General features: G+C 37.6%; 1 protein-coding gene across 1 annotated transcript in view; it reads left to right on the top strand.

Moving 5' to 3' along the window:
- LOC126469754 (RNA exonuclease 1 homolog) overlaps positions 1-16,109 on the top strand; it is a 223,285-nt gene that overhangs the window by 154,478 nt on the left and 52,698 nt on the right. Inside the window, exon 6 of the mRNA XM_050096969.1 lies at positions 11,866-12,032. Coding sequence (XP_049952926.1) covers positions 11,866-12,032 — 167 coding nt within the window. The remainder of the gene's footprint in view (positions 1-11,865; positions 12,033-16,109) is intronic.

A 16,109-nucleotide genomic window follows, 5' to 3' on the forward strand; every position in this document is an offset into this window, starting at 1 on the left:
AAAACTGACATGACAGATTTTCACTTTTTCTGCACTCACCACTTCGAGCAAGAGGGTCTCCACTTCTCTTGTGATCCTTGATCCTTCACAGAGAGATGGCCTGCTACTTTGGTCTTCCTCATTCGGACTTGTTTGACCACACTGGGGGATCTGTGTCACTTACTAACTGTCACAGGAAGAACTGTTGTTGATGTACTCTTCCACAAACCCAGCATAGATTGCTACAATGTCGTTTCCCTTTAAACACAGCAGTTACTGCCCAATACTCGGCTTTATGTGTATGCTATGTCCCTCCACCCCCACAGTGCACCCCCCCCCTTCTCCCCTCCCCCTCCTCTTGGGCAGCATTCTTTCATAGTTTGCGCAAGAATTTCTGTATCAGGAATGCAGACATATATGTGCAAACAAAAAAATTAATTACACTACTTTACTTTTTTATTTTATTAAAACTTATGGGTATTGCTTCTATCAGCTCCTTGTTGAATTTAATATTAAATAAAATTACACAGCAAACTTCGAGCATTCATTTTGCAGCATTTATAACTTATTTTGGTTCCTGAACCAGCTTATGACGGTAGTATATTTTAAAGTGCACTGTTTACAAAAGGGGACACTGAAGAGGGCTACTAGAAGCAGGAGATAAATGCTTTCCATCCATAAGTTGTAGTTGTGGATATGACTATGCACAATGCATGCGAAGTGTAATAACCAATCCCTTCAGTAACAAATACAAGGCATGTTTTATAAGTAAGTACTGGTTTGAAATGAAAATAAAACAACTAGACTTTGCATAGGAATTTTATTTTTATGTGGAAGCATGTTCTTTAATCTACTTTCCTACATCATGTCCACCAATATTTGGCGTGTTTACATTTGTTTGTGAATATTTTAAATGCCTCCTCCGATTCAGAATACTGCTGCACTTATTGTATCATACAACCAACTTTTGAATACCATCCTCGTAGAAATATGCTTCCTGACTAGGCAACAATTGCATAGAGCACACTTTGTGCACTTGAGGAAACTCGTCACATAATGTCGAAATCACGAAACATCTGTCCTCTCTCACTTTTTCATCAACTTTTTGCACAAATAATCAGTTATGTCTGAAGGTCGCCCATTTCATTCATTATCATGCATGTTTGTACGGCCATCTTCAAAAGCTGTCACCCATTTCCATACTATCCAATCACTCATAATGTTTTCTTGACACACTTCACTGATCTGATGATAAATTTCAGCCACTTTCACAACTTTAGCACTAAGAAGTTAATCACAGTGTGTATTTCACAGCCAGCTGGATTCTCCATAGGAGCAGAGATTTCAAATACTAACAAACAAATGTAAACATGCTAAATATTGGTGGGAATTATGCAGAAAAGTAGATTAAAGTACAGCGTTTCACGTAAAGGTAAAATGAGTGCCTGAAAAGATCTACGAATACAAATTAGTTTCTTCTATGGAGAGGGAATGCTACAGCAAGTCAAGAAGCTCGATGAGCTCCAAAACAAGAAACATCACCTTCTGAGTGCACTTGCCTTTTTGAAAAGGTGTCGAGACTTCGGCATTGTGCCAACATTTGCCAAGATCGTACATCATATCCAGACACCAGCAGCAAACTGATTTACCAGAACAGCCAGCCTGGTTCTAGTGTAAGAACAGATCAGAGACATACGCCACCAGCTTAACTCCATAGGACACTAACTCTTTGTCCTACATCTGGAACTGGCATCCTTGCCCACCCCCCAATACCTGGGAGTGGGTTGAATTTTATGCTGAGCATAAGCAGAGCGGCCACAACGAAATACGTTAATGAAGCAGTCTTCAAAATTCAGGCACCTAGCGTTAAAACAGTCAACACAAGAGACTAGATGAACCATCATGAATCTTAGAGAGAAAACCGTCGATGACACTTCATTGTCTGTCCTTGAGAAATGCTTAAACATTACCCCAACACCAGCAGCACTATCTGTCCCAGAAATCATAAAAAAAGTGGAACAAGTTGGCTCCACTCTACCATCCGATATGGCACAGGAGATACAGCGGGAAAATTCTGTACTGTTGCCTGGTCTGCACCACTGAGGCTAACATCTGCTAGGAGGAAAGAGCCGTGCTACATTCTCCGTGTGACAAACCTGACATTGCATCCTCCCAGCAAATAATGGGAACATAACCGTCGTACTAACAGTTGCAGAATACAAAGAGTAAATGTATAAACTCCAAGACCACACAGCTTGCAAGATTATTACGATTGATCCAACCAGCCATATGCAGCCCAAGATGACTGAACTTCTCTGGAGTACTTTTACAGAAGAGACAGTGAAGAAACTTTGGCCGCATTTGCCAAACTATGTAGGCTCTATGGTGTTCCAAAACTGTACAAAGAGGGCACACCTCTGAGACCAGTAGTGAGTACAGTAGGAACGCCAATGTATCAACTTGTGAAACACATGACACCAGTCTGACCTCACGGTTAGTTTTGACATTGTTTCACATTTCAACAGAGTCCCACTCAAGTCGCTGGAACTTATTGAAAGGAAATTTGGGCCCTCATTCACCAAAATTTTCAATTTTGTGCTTACATCGACATATTTTCTTTTTGACGGACATTTCTAGGAACAGTCCAGTGGTATGTGTATGGATTGTCTTCTGTAACCTGTGATGGCCAACACTGTATGTCCACGGAAGTCACAGAGGACAAGGCTGTAGACTCATCACCATTAAAACTGACAGTCTTTTACAGATTAATTCATCTTTGGTCTTCATGGGGAAAATGAGCTTAAAGTTTTCTTGCAGCAACTGAACTCCATCCACAACCAATTTCATTTCATCATGGAGGCGGAGCAAAACAGTCAGCAGTCATTTTTGGATGTTCTGGTATGGAGAAAACTGGACGGAACACTGGGATACTGTGTCTGTAAGAAGAAAACCTGCATGGACCAGTACCTTCATGCCTCTAGCTGTCATCAACAATCACAAAGGAAAAGAGTGCTAAGCACACAGGTCCACAGAGCTTGTGTGATATCCAATGAAAACAGCCTAAAAAACCATAACTGGACCACCTCAGGGATGTGTTTCAGTAAATCGGTTATAGTGACCAACAGATTTGACATGCCTTCAAGCTAAAGACCACATCACAGCTGACATCTCATGGAGACGAACCGAAAAAGATAGCCTACATTCCATACAAGGGAACATATCAGGTAAAATAGGTAAAATTTCACAACAAAAAAATCAGATGTGTGTACTGCCTATTGGCAAAGACTAAGTCCCTTTTAGGAACAGTAAGAGATGACCTGGGACTCCAGAAATCTGGAGTCTATTACATGTCATGTGGATGTGGGAATGCATGTGGAACAACATGTTTGCACAATTGAAGAAAGCTGCACGGGACACAAATGGCACACCAACCTCCACCAACACACAAAATCAGCAGTTTGTGAACATTGTGTCGTAACCAACCACAGAATTAAATATGAAGATATGGACATTTTGCACAACACACCCCACTGATGGGTTTATGTATACAAGGAGGCTATTGAAATCTGGGTACATGAGAACCTCATAAACAAGGACAATGTGTTTCAACTTAGTGACACATGAGCTCTGGTGCTGAAAATTCTCCATACACAGCAGAAATTGAATTCACTGCCCATTGAAGGCAGAACACAGATTGAGGACTGTATTTCAACTCCCAAGCGTGAGCTACCCTCACCACCACAGCTGGCACATCTCACAGTCCTTACAGGGGATCAGTGGAGGGGGGAGGCGACAGGTATATATATTGCACCCACTGGTTCAGGCTGTCAGTCAGCAGGAGAAAGATGATGATGATGATGATGATGATGATGATGATGCACCATCAAAAATTTGTTCTACAAAGGTCAGTCAGTCCAGCTGTATCCCCGAGAGACTTCTAATGGAGGGAGGGGGGGAAGAGAGAGAGAGAGAGAGAGAGAGAGAGAGAGAGAGAGAGAGAGAGAGAGAGAGAGAAGCTAAGAAAAGGCTACTTGTTTTATTTTTATTTCAAAATAGTGCTTACTTAAAAAAAATAAAAAAAAAATAAAAAAAAAAAAAAACGTGCCTCGTATTGATACTCAGTTATATCACATAACGCAGTTTGGTCCCTGTTGGTCCATTGTCAGATGCCATTTGATTATTTATTTTTATTTTACATGTCTAGTTCTGTAGGACCAAATTGATGAGCAAATCTCCAAGGTCATGGAATGTATCAATACATGAAATTATAACAGTAAAGTAATAACAGATAAAATAAAATGTTTATGAATCCAAAAAAAGACAAACCATACGTTCATGTAAACTCGATCAACAATATAACACAGGAATCGGCCTAATTTTTCAATGAACTCTTCAACAGAATAGAAGGAGTGACACATGAGGGCATTCTTCAGTTTCAATTCAAAAGCATGTGGATTACTGCTAAAATCTTTCAATTCTTGTGGTAGTTTATTGAAAATGGGTGCAGCAGTATACTGCACACCTTTCTGCACAAGAGTCAAGGAAGTGCGATCCAAATGCAGATTGGATTTCTGTCTAGTATTAACTGAGTGAAAGCTGCTAATTCTTGGGAATAGGCTGATAGAGTTAGCAAGAAATGACAGTAATACATATCGAGAGGCCAGTATCAAAATACCCAGATTGGTGATCAACAGGTCGTCAAGAGGTTCGTAAACTTACACCCTTTATTGCCCGAACTGCCCATTTCTGAGCCAAAAAGATCCTTTGAGAATGGGAAGAGTTACCCCAAAATGAACCACCATATGTCATAAGCGAATGAAAATAAGCAAGGTAGACTACTTTTTGTGTCGAACTATCACTAACTTCTGATACCATTCAAATAGTAAAAATGGCAGCATTAAGTCTTTGAACAAGATCCTGTACGTGGGCTTTCCACGACAGTTTAATATCTATCTGAACACCTAGAAATTTGAACTGTTCCATTGCACTAATCATATGCCCATCCTGTGAAATTAAAATGTTTTGTTGAATTTTGTGTTGGAGACTGCAAAAACTGAGTCTTACCATGATTAAGCATTAGTTTATTTTCTATAAGCCATGAACTTATGTTATGAATTGTGCTATTTGAAACAGTGCCAGTGTTTCACACAATGTGCTTTACTACCAAGCGAGTGTCATCAGCAAACAGAAATATTTTAGAATCACATGTAATACTAGAGGGCATATTATTTATGTAAATAAGGAAAAGAAGTGGCCCCAGCACTGATCCTTGGGGCACCACCAATTTGATCGTGCCCCACTCAGACCCCACGTCATAGCCATTCTCAACACTGTGGATGACCTTTTGCCGTCTATTGTTAAAGTAAGAGGTGAGCTAACTGTGAGCTGCTCCCCGTATTGCATAATGGTCCAACTTATAGAGCAATACTTGATGATCAACACAATCAAATTCCTTAGTTAAATCAGAAAAGATGACTAGCATCCGAAACCTTTTGTTTAATCCATCCAGTACCTCACAGAGAAAAGACAATATAGCATTTTCAGTTGTTAAACCACTTCTAAAACCTAACAGTACATATGATAGCAAATTATGTGAAATAAAATGATCAATTATCTTTACATACACAGCCCTTTCAACAACTAGCAAACACTGATGGCATAGAAATAGGTCTAAAATTGCTCACATTATCCCTTTCTCCCTTTTTATAAAGTGGTTTTACGAGTGAGTACTTTAATCGTTCAGGAAACTGACCATTCTTAAAGGAGAAATTGCAAATATGGTTAAGTACGGGGCTAACATATGCAGCACAGTACTTTAATATTCTGCTAGGCATTCCATCATCATCAACGAGAGCCCTCAAGTCTTCAGTGATTTAATTATTGACTCAATCTTCCCCCTTGTCAGTATCGCAGAGGAGTATTTCAGACATCAATCTCGGAAAGACATTTTCCAAGAGAGTTATATGAATCCTTGTAGGAACTAAGTTTTTGTTCAATTCACCAGTAATCCTCAGAAAGAGATTGTTAAATACTGTACATGTATCTGACTTATCAGTAACAGAAATATTTTTACTACGCACTGACTATATCGTTGACCTTGTGCTGCTGACCAGACATTTCCTTTGTGACTGACCACACAGTTTTAATTTCATCCTGTGAATTAGCTATTCTATTTGTGTACCACATCCTCTTTGCCTCCCTAATAACATTTTTAAACACCCTACAATACTGTTTGTAATGGACTACTGTAGCTAGATTGTGACTACTTCTAACATTTAGATATAACTCCCACTTTGTACTTCACTATATCCTTATCCCACTAGTCAGCCTCCCAAGCTTCTTACTTCAGTACCCTTACTTTTGATGATGTGAGATTAATATAAACGTGTATTCCTAAATCTATATCTACATCTACGTCTACATAGATACTCCGCAAGCCACCGTACAGCGCGTGTACCACTGCTAGACATTTCCTTTCTGTTCCATTCACACATAGGAGGATGGAAAAATGATTGCTCATATACCTCTGTATGAGCCCTAATTCCTCATATTTTTTTCTTCGTGGACCATGCATGCAGTGTATGTTGCAGGCAATAGAATCATTTTACAGTCAGCTTCAAATGTCGATTCTCTAAATGTTCTTAATAGTGTTCCTCGAAAAGAAAATTGCCTTCCCTCGAGGAATTCCCATTTGAGTTCCTGAAGCATGTATGTAACACTCGTGTGTTGTTCAGACCTACCAGTAACAAATCTAGCAGCTTGCCTCTGAATTGCTTCGATGTTTTCCTTTAAGCCAACCTGGTGTGGATTGCAAACAGTCAAGCAGAACTCGAGAGCAGTTTGCAGCACTAGCACCCTATACATGGTCTGCTTTACAGGTGAACCACATTTTCCTAAAATTCTCCCAGTAAACCGAAGTCAACAATCGGCCTTCCCTACCACAATCCTGACATGCTTATTCCATTTTATATTGCTACCATATGCACAGATATTTAAACGCCGTGACTGTGCCAAGCAGTACATTACTAATGCTGTATCTGAAAATTATGGGTTTGTTTTTCCTACTCATCCTCATTAACTTACACTTTTCTACATTAAAGCTAGCTGGCACTCGTCACACCAACTGGGAATTTTGTCCAAGCCATCTTGTGTCTTCCTACAGTCACTAAATTTTGACACCTTACCATACACCATAGCATCATCAGCAAAGAACCACAGATTTCTGCCCACCCTGGCTCCAAATTATTTGTGTGTATAGAGAGTAATAGTGGCGAGAGGTTAATGTGTTAAATTTTGAAAATTGTGTGTTAAAGAAAATGAAAAACACTGAAGGAGAATGAGTTGGGAGATAATGAGAAACTTGCCAGAGAAGCTAGGAGGAACATAACTTGACATTGTATCAGTGTTTAATGTGAACTACTGCACTTCAGAAAAGCACCTCACTTGGCTCAAGACAGAAATGTTTGTGTATACAAAAAACGATTCACAATTATGGTGTGGAAAGAGTTAACAGACCATATATTGACATATATGTTACAGATTCATTAGATCCTATCATTGCATGCAATTACAGGTATTACAAGTTTTTAAAAGTGGTAATATCTGTCGGCAGCAAAAACCTGCCTGCTTTTTTAGCATAGATTCAGGCCTTTCAATTTTGTACAGCAGATATAGGTTCTTAAAATTGGGTTGAATTTGTAGTATGGTCAAATTTTTTGTGAACTTTAAACAATGTATTTGTGTCATGCTTCTGCTGTGTTGTGACAGATTTAATCTGAAGGCATTCATATTCTCTTGGAATGATGTTATAAAGCCTTTGACTCTCTTTCTGTCATAGTTAGAAGGACAACTAGGACATGATATTTTATATACTCCACTGTTGCTGATGAATTGGTTTTTTGCTTTTATGTTGCAGGCTGATAAGTACTCGAACTTCTTATGAGTGAGTGAAGAATGCAATTTTTACATTTTTTTGTTATCAGTTGAGCAATTTTTTTTTCTTTGTAAAATGGGCCCTTCGTATGGAATGCCAGCATATGAGGTGTGTCTGGAAAGTATACCATTTTTCGTTGTGCTAGTGCTTAAGTGGCCACAGAGTGTTCCAATCCAGTTGGTTGGGTTAGGTGGGGCTGAGGTGGAGGGGGGGGGGGGGGGAGGCTCTCAGCTTCAAAGCAATGCCTTCACCAGTCTGCTCAAGCAGTTGGGGTGTCAGGATCATTGTGTCTGCCTGTTTAGTGCCTGTGTTATGGAAACACACTTGAATCATCACTTGAGCAACGTTATGCGTCACAGTTTTGTTTGAAACTCAACAAATCTCATGCAGAGACCCAAAAATTGATTGTGCAAGCTTTTGGGGACAGTGCTCTACCATATTTGCAAGTTTTGCAGTGATTGAAAGTGTTTAAGAAAGACTGGAAAGGGGTGGTTGACGAACCGCATGCTGGACACCCATCAACCAGCACAACTGACGACAAGTTGGCCCATGAGTGCAATCTGTTAAATTCTGACCTCAGTTGAATGTCTAGATGATTGCAGAACCTCTCAACATTCCCAAAACAATTGTACACAAACTGGTAACTGATAAATTGCACATGAGGAAGGTGTGTGCCAAAACAAGGTTTTGATGGACCATCAGAAGAATCAGCAGGTGATGGTCACGATTGAGCTTCTCGAAGGCATGGAGACTAAACCTTCTTCCCTTGAAAATGGCATTACCAGGGATGAAACATTGTGTTTCGAGTATGTCGCAGAAACAAAACACCCCGAAATCCCCAAAATTGAAAAGAGCAAGTTGAGAGTGAAAACATTTTTGATTGTCTTTGTCGGTGCCAAAGGTGTGATCCACAGAGAGATTGTTCCTCAAGGCTAAACTGTGAATCCTGTCTACTATTTTGATGTGCTGGAAAACCTGTGAAAAAGTATTATGTCAGTGAGAATGGTGAGTGCCACTATCTGAGAGCTCCACCATGACAGATCTCCAAGCCACATGGCGCTGGGCATCCACAAGTAACTGGGGAAGTACAACTTGGCAATGCTGCTGCAATCCCCCTACAGACCAGTAATGGCTCTGGCTGACTTCTTTCTCTTCCTGAGAATCAAGACCACACTGAAAGGAATGTGTTTTGGGTCGATTGAAGCTGTCCAAGGTGCCATGATGAGGGCTCTTGCTAGGGTCCCGTTGAAGCTTTCCAGGACATGTACCATGTGTAGCAAAGCTGCTGGAAAAAGTGTGTAGATGTCCAAGAGAACTACTACAGAGAATATTAAACACTTGTAACAATATCTGCAATACATCTATTGGTTGGGAAAAATTGCAGTACTTGCCAGACACACCTCATATATTTCTTGTCATTATCTTTGTTACGCATTATTTTCTCCTTTCTATTGTTTTTGTGTATTTTATATGTCAAGTTATCATTTATTTTGAGAGTGTAGTCATTGTTTGTAGCTATGATTCGATTGTGTCTAATTCTTGCCTAAGACTGTTGTTCTAATTAGTGAGTGTGCTTCCTGTATCACTGTCCTAAATGCTGCATGCTTCTGTATAGTGGGATGAAATGATGAGCTGTCTGTTGTTATGTCAGTATATGTGTGTTCCTCATTGTATGTTGAACTTAGGCATTTTTTATGTTAATGATTTTAAGTTCAAGAAAATTTAAGCCTTGATTTTCCTCATGCTGTACTAAGAATTTTACATTTTTGTGGAAAGAGTTGAATGGTGCAAGAAGCTCTAAAACCTCTTCATCTGTGGTATAAAACCAGCACTGTGTCATTGACAATACTGATATTACAAATTTTTTTGTGTGGCCATTTTCCACAGCAAGTATATGAATATTGCATGAGACTATAAGTAGTCAAAGGTAGTTCAAATCACTGATGTCATAGTCATATCAGAAGAAAGTGTATGGTACAACTTACTTTAAGAAATATGAGTATTTTGCAAGTGTGGTGCTGCATTTGTTGAATACTAGCCAGAAGGTAATGGGTACAAGAGAAATAAGAATAAATGAATCAAAATTTTTTTTGCGCCAATTTGTTTCTGGGGATGAGATGTGAATCATCACTTAATGCCAGAAATGGAATGACTGTCAAAATAGTGCTTGGAAGCTGGTGGTTCTGGACCAGGTGAAGTTGATTTCATTGTTGGAAATATTTAATGGCAAATGTTTTCTCAGCTGTAAAGTGAATTATTCTTATTGATTAATTTTCAGAGGGTAAAACAATAACTGTGCAAGTATTTGGGACCAACAGGGGAAAAAGAAATTCCCAAGAAATGGAATGAATTATAAAAATAAAAGAAAATGATGTTTCTACAGAACAGCAAATGTGCCAACAAAGGTTCTTTGGAAGCTAGAGCTGTGTCCACCATGTTGATCAATTATGTGTTAACCTTGGCTTTAAATGTATCACGCAAGCAAAGAATTGTTTCTTGGACACAGTGCTATTGAGTACTGTGTTCAAGATTACAAGCTATGTATTTTCAACTTTAAGACATTGAGATGTGGAGATTTTTGTCTCTAGAGTTGACCTATTGGTTTGGAGACAATGTATGTTTCAAAATAACAGCAGAATTGCTAAGATTAGTGAGACAAAATTTTTCACTTGTCAGGTTCATTATGCAAGTAGTTAGACAACACCAATCCTAATCCAACATTTATGACATTCCAATTTAAATTTTCTGTGTGCAGATGCCACTTCATTGCCATTACTGCAGAACGAGGTTTAATTTAACATGATGAACTCACAGTATTGTTTCCTGTGAGAAAGGTGTTGTGGTTGGATGTTCTCATAATTAACAGCAGACTTATTTCATACTTGTTACATTTGATAATGGTGACTGAGCTTCACCAAAACTAGTCAAGTAAACTTTCTGTAATTTACTTTGACTATGGCTTGACTACTGTACTGAAGTCAAATAAATTTTAATGAGGTATATATTGTTGGAACAGTCACCCTATCTGTAAAGAACGTTTTGTCAGCAAAACATATTGAATCATAAGAGGGAGTTAAAACAGCCATAGATGGCTGTTGTACAGACCTTCCAGGATTGGAGTTCAGGAATGGAATCTGCTCACTGGAAAACTTTGGCCAAAGCACAATGACCTAAAATATAGTGTATGTTAAAAAATTAGTGAATTTTATAGATAAGAAAAAGTCTTCTACTGCCAACCCAATAAATTAGCACCTTGGTCTTATGTAGCATCCTGCCTAAGAATTTGGAGTATATGAAGTTTCTCCCTTGAATTTCTTTTCGATCCATTGTCACCACCACCCCGTGACTCTCATTTTGATACATATGTCGGTTCTTCTGAAGCATTCTCCAATTTCTTTCAGTTCTATCTAGTTATGTAGGAAGTCTTGTGGACTCCACATTATATTAGCAACAACACTTTCTGCTGTGTTTTGAAGATTCCTTTCACCTATCTGCTTAGTTGCAACACGTATAATTTACCTTCCACACACCATCATTCAAGATCAGTGTAATGAAGTGACATGCTGATATGTTGCGGATGCATATTTATTTCAGAGTTTTATAATAAATTGATCTAATTGTTATTATATCCTTCCAATTTACTTTGACCCTACCTTTACCCTGCTACTTTTGACTACAAATTTTTCTATTGCTGAAGTACTAAATGGAAAAGAAATATTAATCACCATATTTTTACTATGGATTAAGTGGTACTATATTTTGTTACATGCAGTTGTCTAAAATATAGAAGAGATTTTTATAAGATGCATAGCAACAGTTTCATTTCTCTGTTTAATGTGGTGGTTAACAAGAAAGGCACTTGCATATCAATGTGTTTTCTCAACATTATGAAATGCACATAAGCTTCAAAAGTAAAAATAACTAAATCAGCTATAATTTGGCGTGTGTTACAGGTCGCGTACGTGTTGCCCATGTTCAGAATGTCCAGTTGCTTCTAAATGCCAAAAAGAGAATGGAAGCATTGAAGACACATGAGCCGAATAAAAGACCTGTGACATCATTAACTGTAATGCACACACTGCCTAAAGGTGGTCAGCGTATTGCTCATACAGCAGCACAAGTATGTCTTAACGTTCAATATTATCTATGTTTGTGGTAGCCTGTTTACTTGTGTTATCACATTTGTGAAAACAAATACATAAAAATATGAACACAAGGAGATGGAAATAGACTAATTTTATGAACACACACAAAAAAAAGCACCTGCAGTTATTTTCAGTCCCTTTCTGAGAATTTACACAGTGTCATACGGTATAATAGTAAACCAAATAAATTTTAATGAGGCTGAAATGCAAATTTGTATGAATGTATCATTAGTTCTCATGAAAATTTGAAACAAATATAATAAAGGCTGCACTTTCAGTGGCTTTTCGTAGTGTGCTACAAGTAAGTCCTTCACATAGGCGAAAGATATGAAAATGTCAGGAAGGAAGCAAAAGAGAGAGAGAGAGAGAGAGAGAGAGAGAACTGTGGAACAAAAGGTAAAGATTAATGGTAAGGTATGAAAAAAGTTTTAGAAAATGTATGAGTTGAGGGATGGCCTAAACATACGGAAGATGCGTAGATGATGATGTAAAGTTATTGAGGCGTTTAGTGAAGTATGTCTGTGAGAAAGCACAATATGAGAATAGGTAAAGACACATTGCAGATTAGGAATATGGAAGAAAGAAGAAAAAGTTTTTCTTGGAAAAATTCCTATTATCAAAGTTAAGGCAAGAAAACAAAGTGATGAAAAAAGTGGAGAAAACATTAAGGAAAAAACAGAGAATGCTTGTAATGGGAAAAGATGAAAATTGTGAAGTAAAACAAAACTAGTGATAAATTAACTATGAGGAAAGAATCCAGAGATGATGAAAGGGCAGATCTCAAGGTAGCATTGAAGAAGTGAATCAGTTTGTTTATGCCTTTAAATGAAAAAAAAGAAGAAGAAGAGTTTATTTTTTAAATATTTTAAATATTTTTGTTTAGTTTTATAACTGGTTTGGGTCTATGTGATCATCATTAGATATGTCTAGAAAAGACAAAATAGATGCATAATTATCATTGGGAGTATTACATTAATATAAGACAGTATTGGAAGTAGCATTTACATAAGTGATGTGAGAAGCAGCTAAAATTGGTCTTGCAGCAACATACTTGTCTTGATAAACTAGTATAAAAAGCACAAAAAACTTGTAGCCCAAATAGGCACTGTCAAATGTAAAGCATATTAAGGCTATATGGTAAACAAACAAATAATCAGTAGTGTAGGGTCACATCATCATACTGTTGCTGTAGCTGGCTTGGTCACTAGGTGTTTCTACATGATTTCACAGTTTACAGTTGTGTACAACAAAAACATTGACAGGGATAGAAGAATTCTACTTAATTAAATATAATTTGAGTTAATGTAATAAAAGTAGAAGTATTACACTATATTTAGGCATGTGGTAAAGTAATAATTATAGTTTTTAAATGCCTGCTGCTCTCATATATGTACTTATGACATTCATAGCATAAGATGAAAGTGCACTGGAAGCAGCACACCAGATATAAAAAGATAATAAGCACAACAGAGCAACAATGTTAGGTGTTAAGAAATGATTGCCATAAGACTGTATAGGTATTTGCCGTTAACTGCCATTTTATGAGTTGAAATTGGAACTAAAATTAATGAAGAAATTTTTCTTGCTAGTTCAAAGATAAGAAAGAAAAGAGAAAAAAAAACAAACAAACAAAAATGAAGAAATTTGCTGAGTCACCACTATGTGCTCGTCAGTAGCTATATAAACAGGGATCTTAAAGAAAAGAAATTGTAAGATGGTACTGGACCTGGATGATCCACAGTGTGTTCATTCTTATACTGAGCCAATTGCTGGGGTACAACTAGTATGGTCAGCAGCTGCTGGTAACTATTCTGATTATTACCTTGTTGGAATGGTCTGTGACCAAAATTTTGTGATGATGACCACTTTCTAGTGTGACTGTTACTTCCATGTCATGGTTCATTAGACAGATCACCATACTACACACTTCAGAAAACAAAGTGATGGGAACTATGCCTCCAGTCTCTCCTTTACATCTACGTCAATATTCCATAAGCCAACTGTCAGTGTGTGGTGGAGCGCACTTCTGGTACCACTAAATTATCTCTCTTCCCCCCCCCCCCCCCCCCCTCCCCTCCGTCCTTTCCCTGTTCCCCACGCAAATGTTGCATGGGAAGAATTATTGTTGGTAAGCCTCTGGATTAGCTTTAATTCCTCGAATTTTCTCATTGTGGTCTTTGGCAAAATGTATGTGTGAGGAAGTAATGTTTTACAACTCTTCCCAGGAAGTGCTCTCTCAGAATTTCAATGATAAACCTCTTTGTGATGCACAACACCTGTCTTGTGGCATCTGCTCCTGGAGTTATTCGAGCATCTCTGTAACATTCTCTTTCCAGCTAAATGATCCCATCATGAAACGCACCACTGTTTATTGGATCTTCTCTCTCTCTTCTATCAGTATTACCTGGTAAGCCTCCAAGATTGATGAGCAGTACTCGGCACCTTTGCATCATTCTCATTCGGATTCAGTGTTGATGTCCTTAAAGACGTCCCTGATCTGATACCCTGTAACTGTACCACCCTCTCTTTAAGAATAATTATCCAAAAGACAAACTGGTACAATAGATGAGTGGAAGTTACACTAAAATAATACATAACCTGTTGTTTTTGTTGCTGCTTTCACCTTGTCGAATTCTTCTTTTGAATTTTGCCTGGATCTTGATTTGTATGTGGAAACTAAGTAAATAAAAGATTCAGGTGTATTATCTGTTTTATTGTCGTATATTTGCTCTCCACATGATATAAACTGCAGTTCCAAAAGACTGACTGTCCAAAACACAAACTGAGATAAACACCGAAACTGAGGCAAAAGGCTGAGGCAAAGCAGCCCTGCTGCATTCCTTTATATAGAATTTTAACAATGAATTTCAAAATAATCCATTATTAATTTTGTTACAATTTCGATGTTACAACTAAAATTTACAAAACTTAAATAAACTGATATTATAGCCAAATAAGGTATAAAATACAAAATCGAATGACATAATTTTTGTAGTATCATCTGTAGTTTTAAATATGGGAATCAATCTGAACTTTAATTACAATAATGTCTTTTGTATTATTTTAGTTTTGTAACTAGTTACAGTATGGATTTTGTTACTGACATTTAATGACAGTACAGAACTCGTGCTTTATCTGATTACATAATTAAAATTCACAAATATGGCCTCAAATTCTAGAAATTGGAATGTTGGGTGGTGTAAACAATGGTAAGTTAATTAGAAACTTAATTACAAAGAATATTAGCATCAAAAGTGGACATAAAAATTAATTAAGAATACAAATACCTTGCTTTGCAATTCCTTCTGAGCTATTTCTCAAGGTAATGAAGTTTTCTGTTATTAGATTGTTAAATTACCATTTTATTAATTAGAAGTATTGATTTTTCATGCTAACATTTCTGCAGTCTCTAATTATTTACTGCTACAAAATGATCACTAAAATTTTACAAAATGATGACTAATTTGGCTTAGGCACAGGTTCTGATTAATGGTGTCAGTCAATTAACAATGAGGACTGTACTTTGTGATGAATCTGGAATGTTATATTTGATTAGAGTTTAGGACATATAGAACTATACAATACCCACTTAACTATACAGACAGTATATAATATTGGACTGGTATCGTAATGCTGACTTGAAATTTTGGGAAGCAGTAGTATTATAATCCACACTGCTGAAACATTGGTCCTCCTTTCCAAGGGCACTCACAAACAATGGCCAGTCGTGTGGTGGTGTGATGAAATTTTAGCAACAGTCCAGGATCATCAAAGAACTTATCCAACAATATAAACAACACCTCTCTATGGTTGACCTTAGAACCTTTAAGTGGCTGCATACAAGGCTGTCTTTTTAATAATTCAAAGAAAGAAAGAGCGCTGACAGTGCTGTGACTTCTCATTGGGAATGCAGTAATCTTTCTCCGAGATGTGGACAATGCTGCATGGTCATCTAGGCCATTAGTGCCCAACAACTGTTCCAGGTTTCCTCCTTAATGGTTAGTATCTCTACTGAACCATCTGTCCTTACTGAATTAATTGTAGTCCACTTT

The sequence above is a fragment of the Schistocerca serialis genome, chromosome 3 (assembly GCF_023864345.2).
Source record: "Schistocerca serialis cubense isolate TAMUIC-IGC-003099 chromosome 3, iqSchSeri2.2, whole genome shotgun sequence".
NCBI lineage: Eukaryota > Metazoa > Arthropoda > Insecta > Orthoptera > Acrididae > Schistocerca > Schistocerca serialis.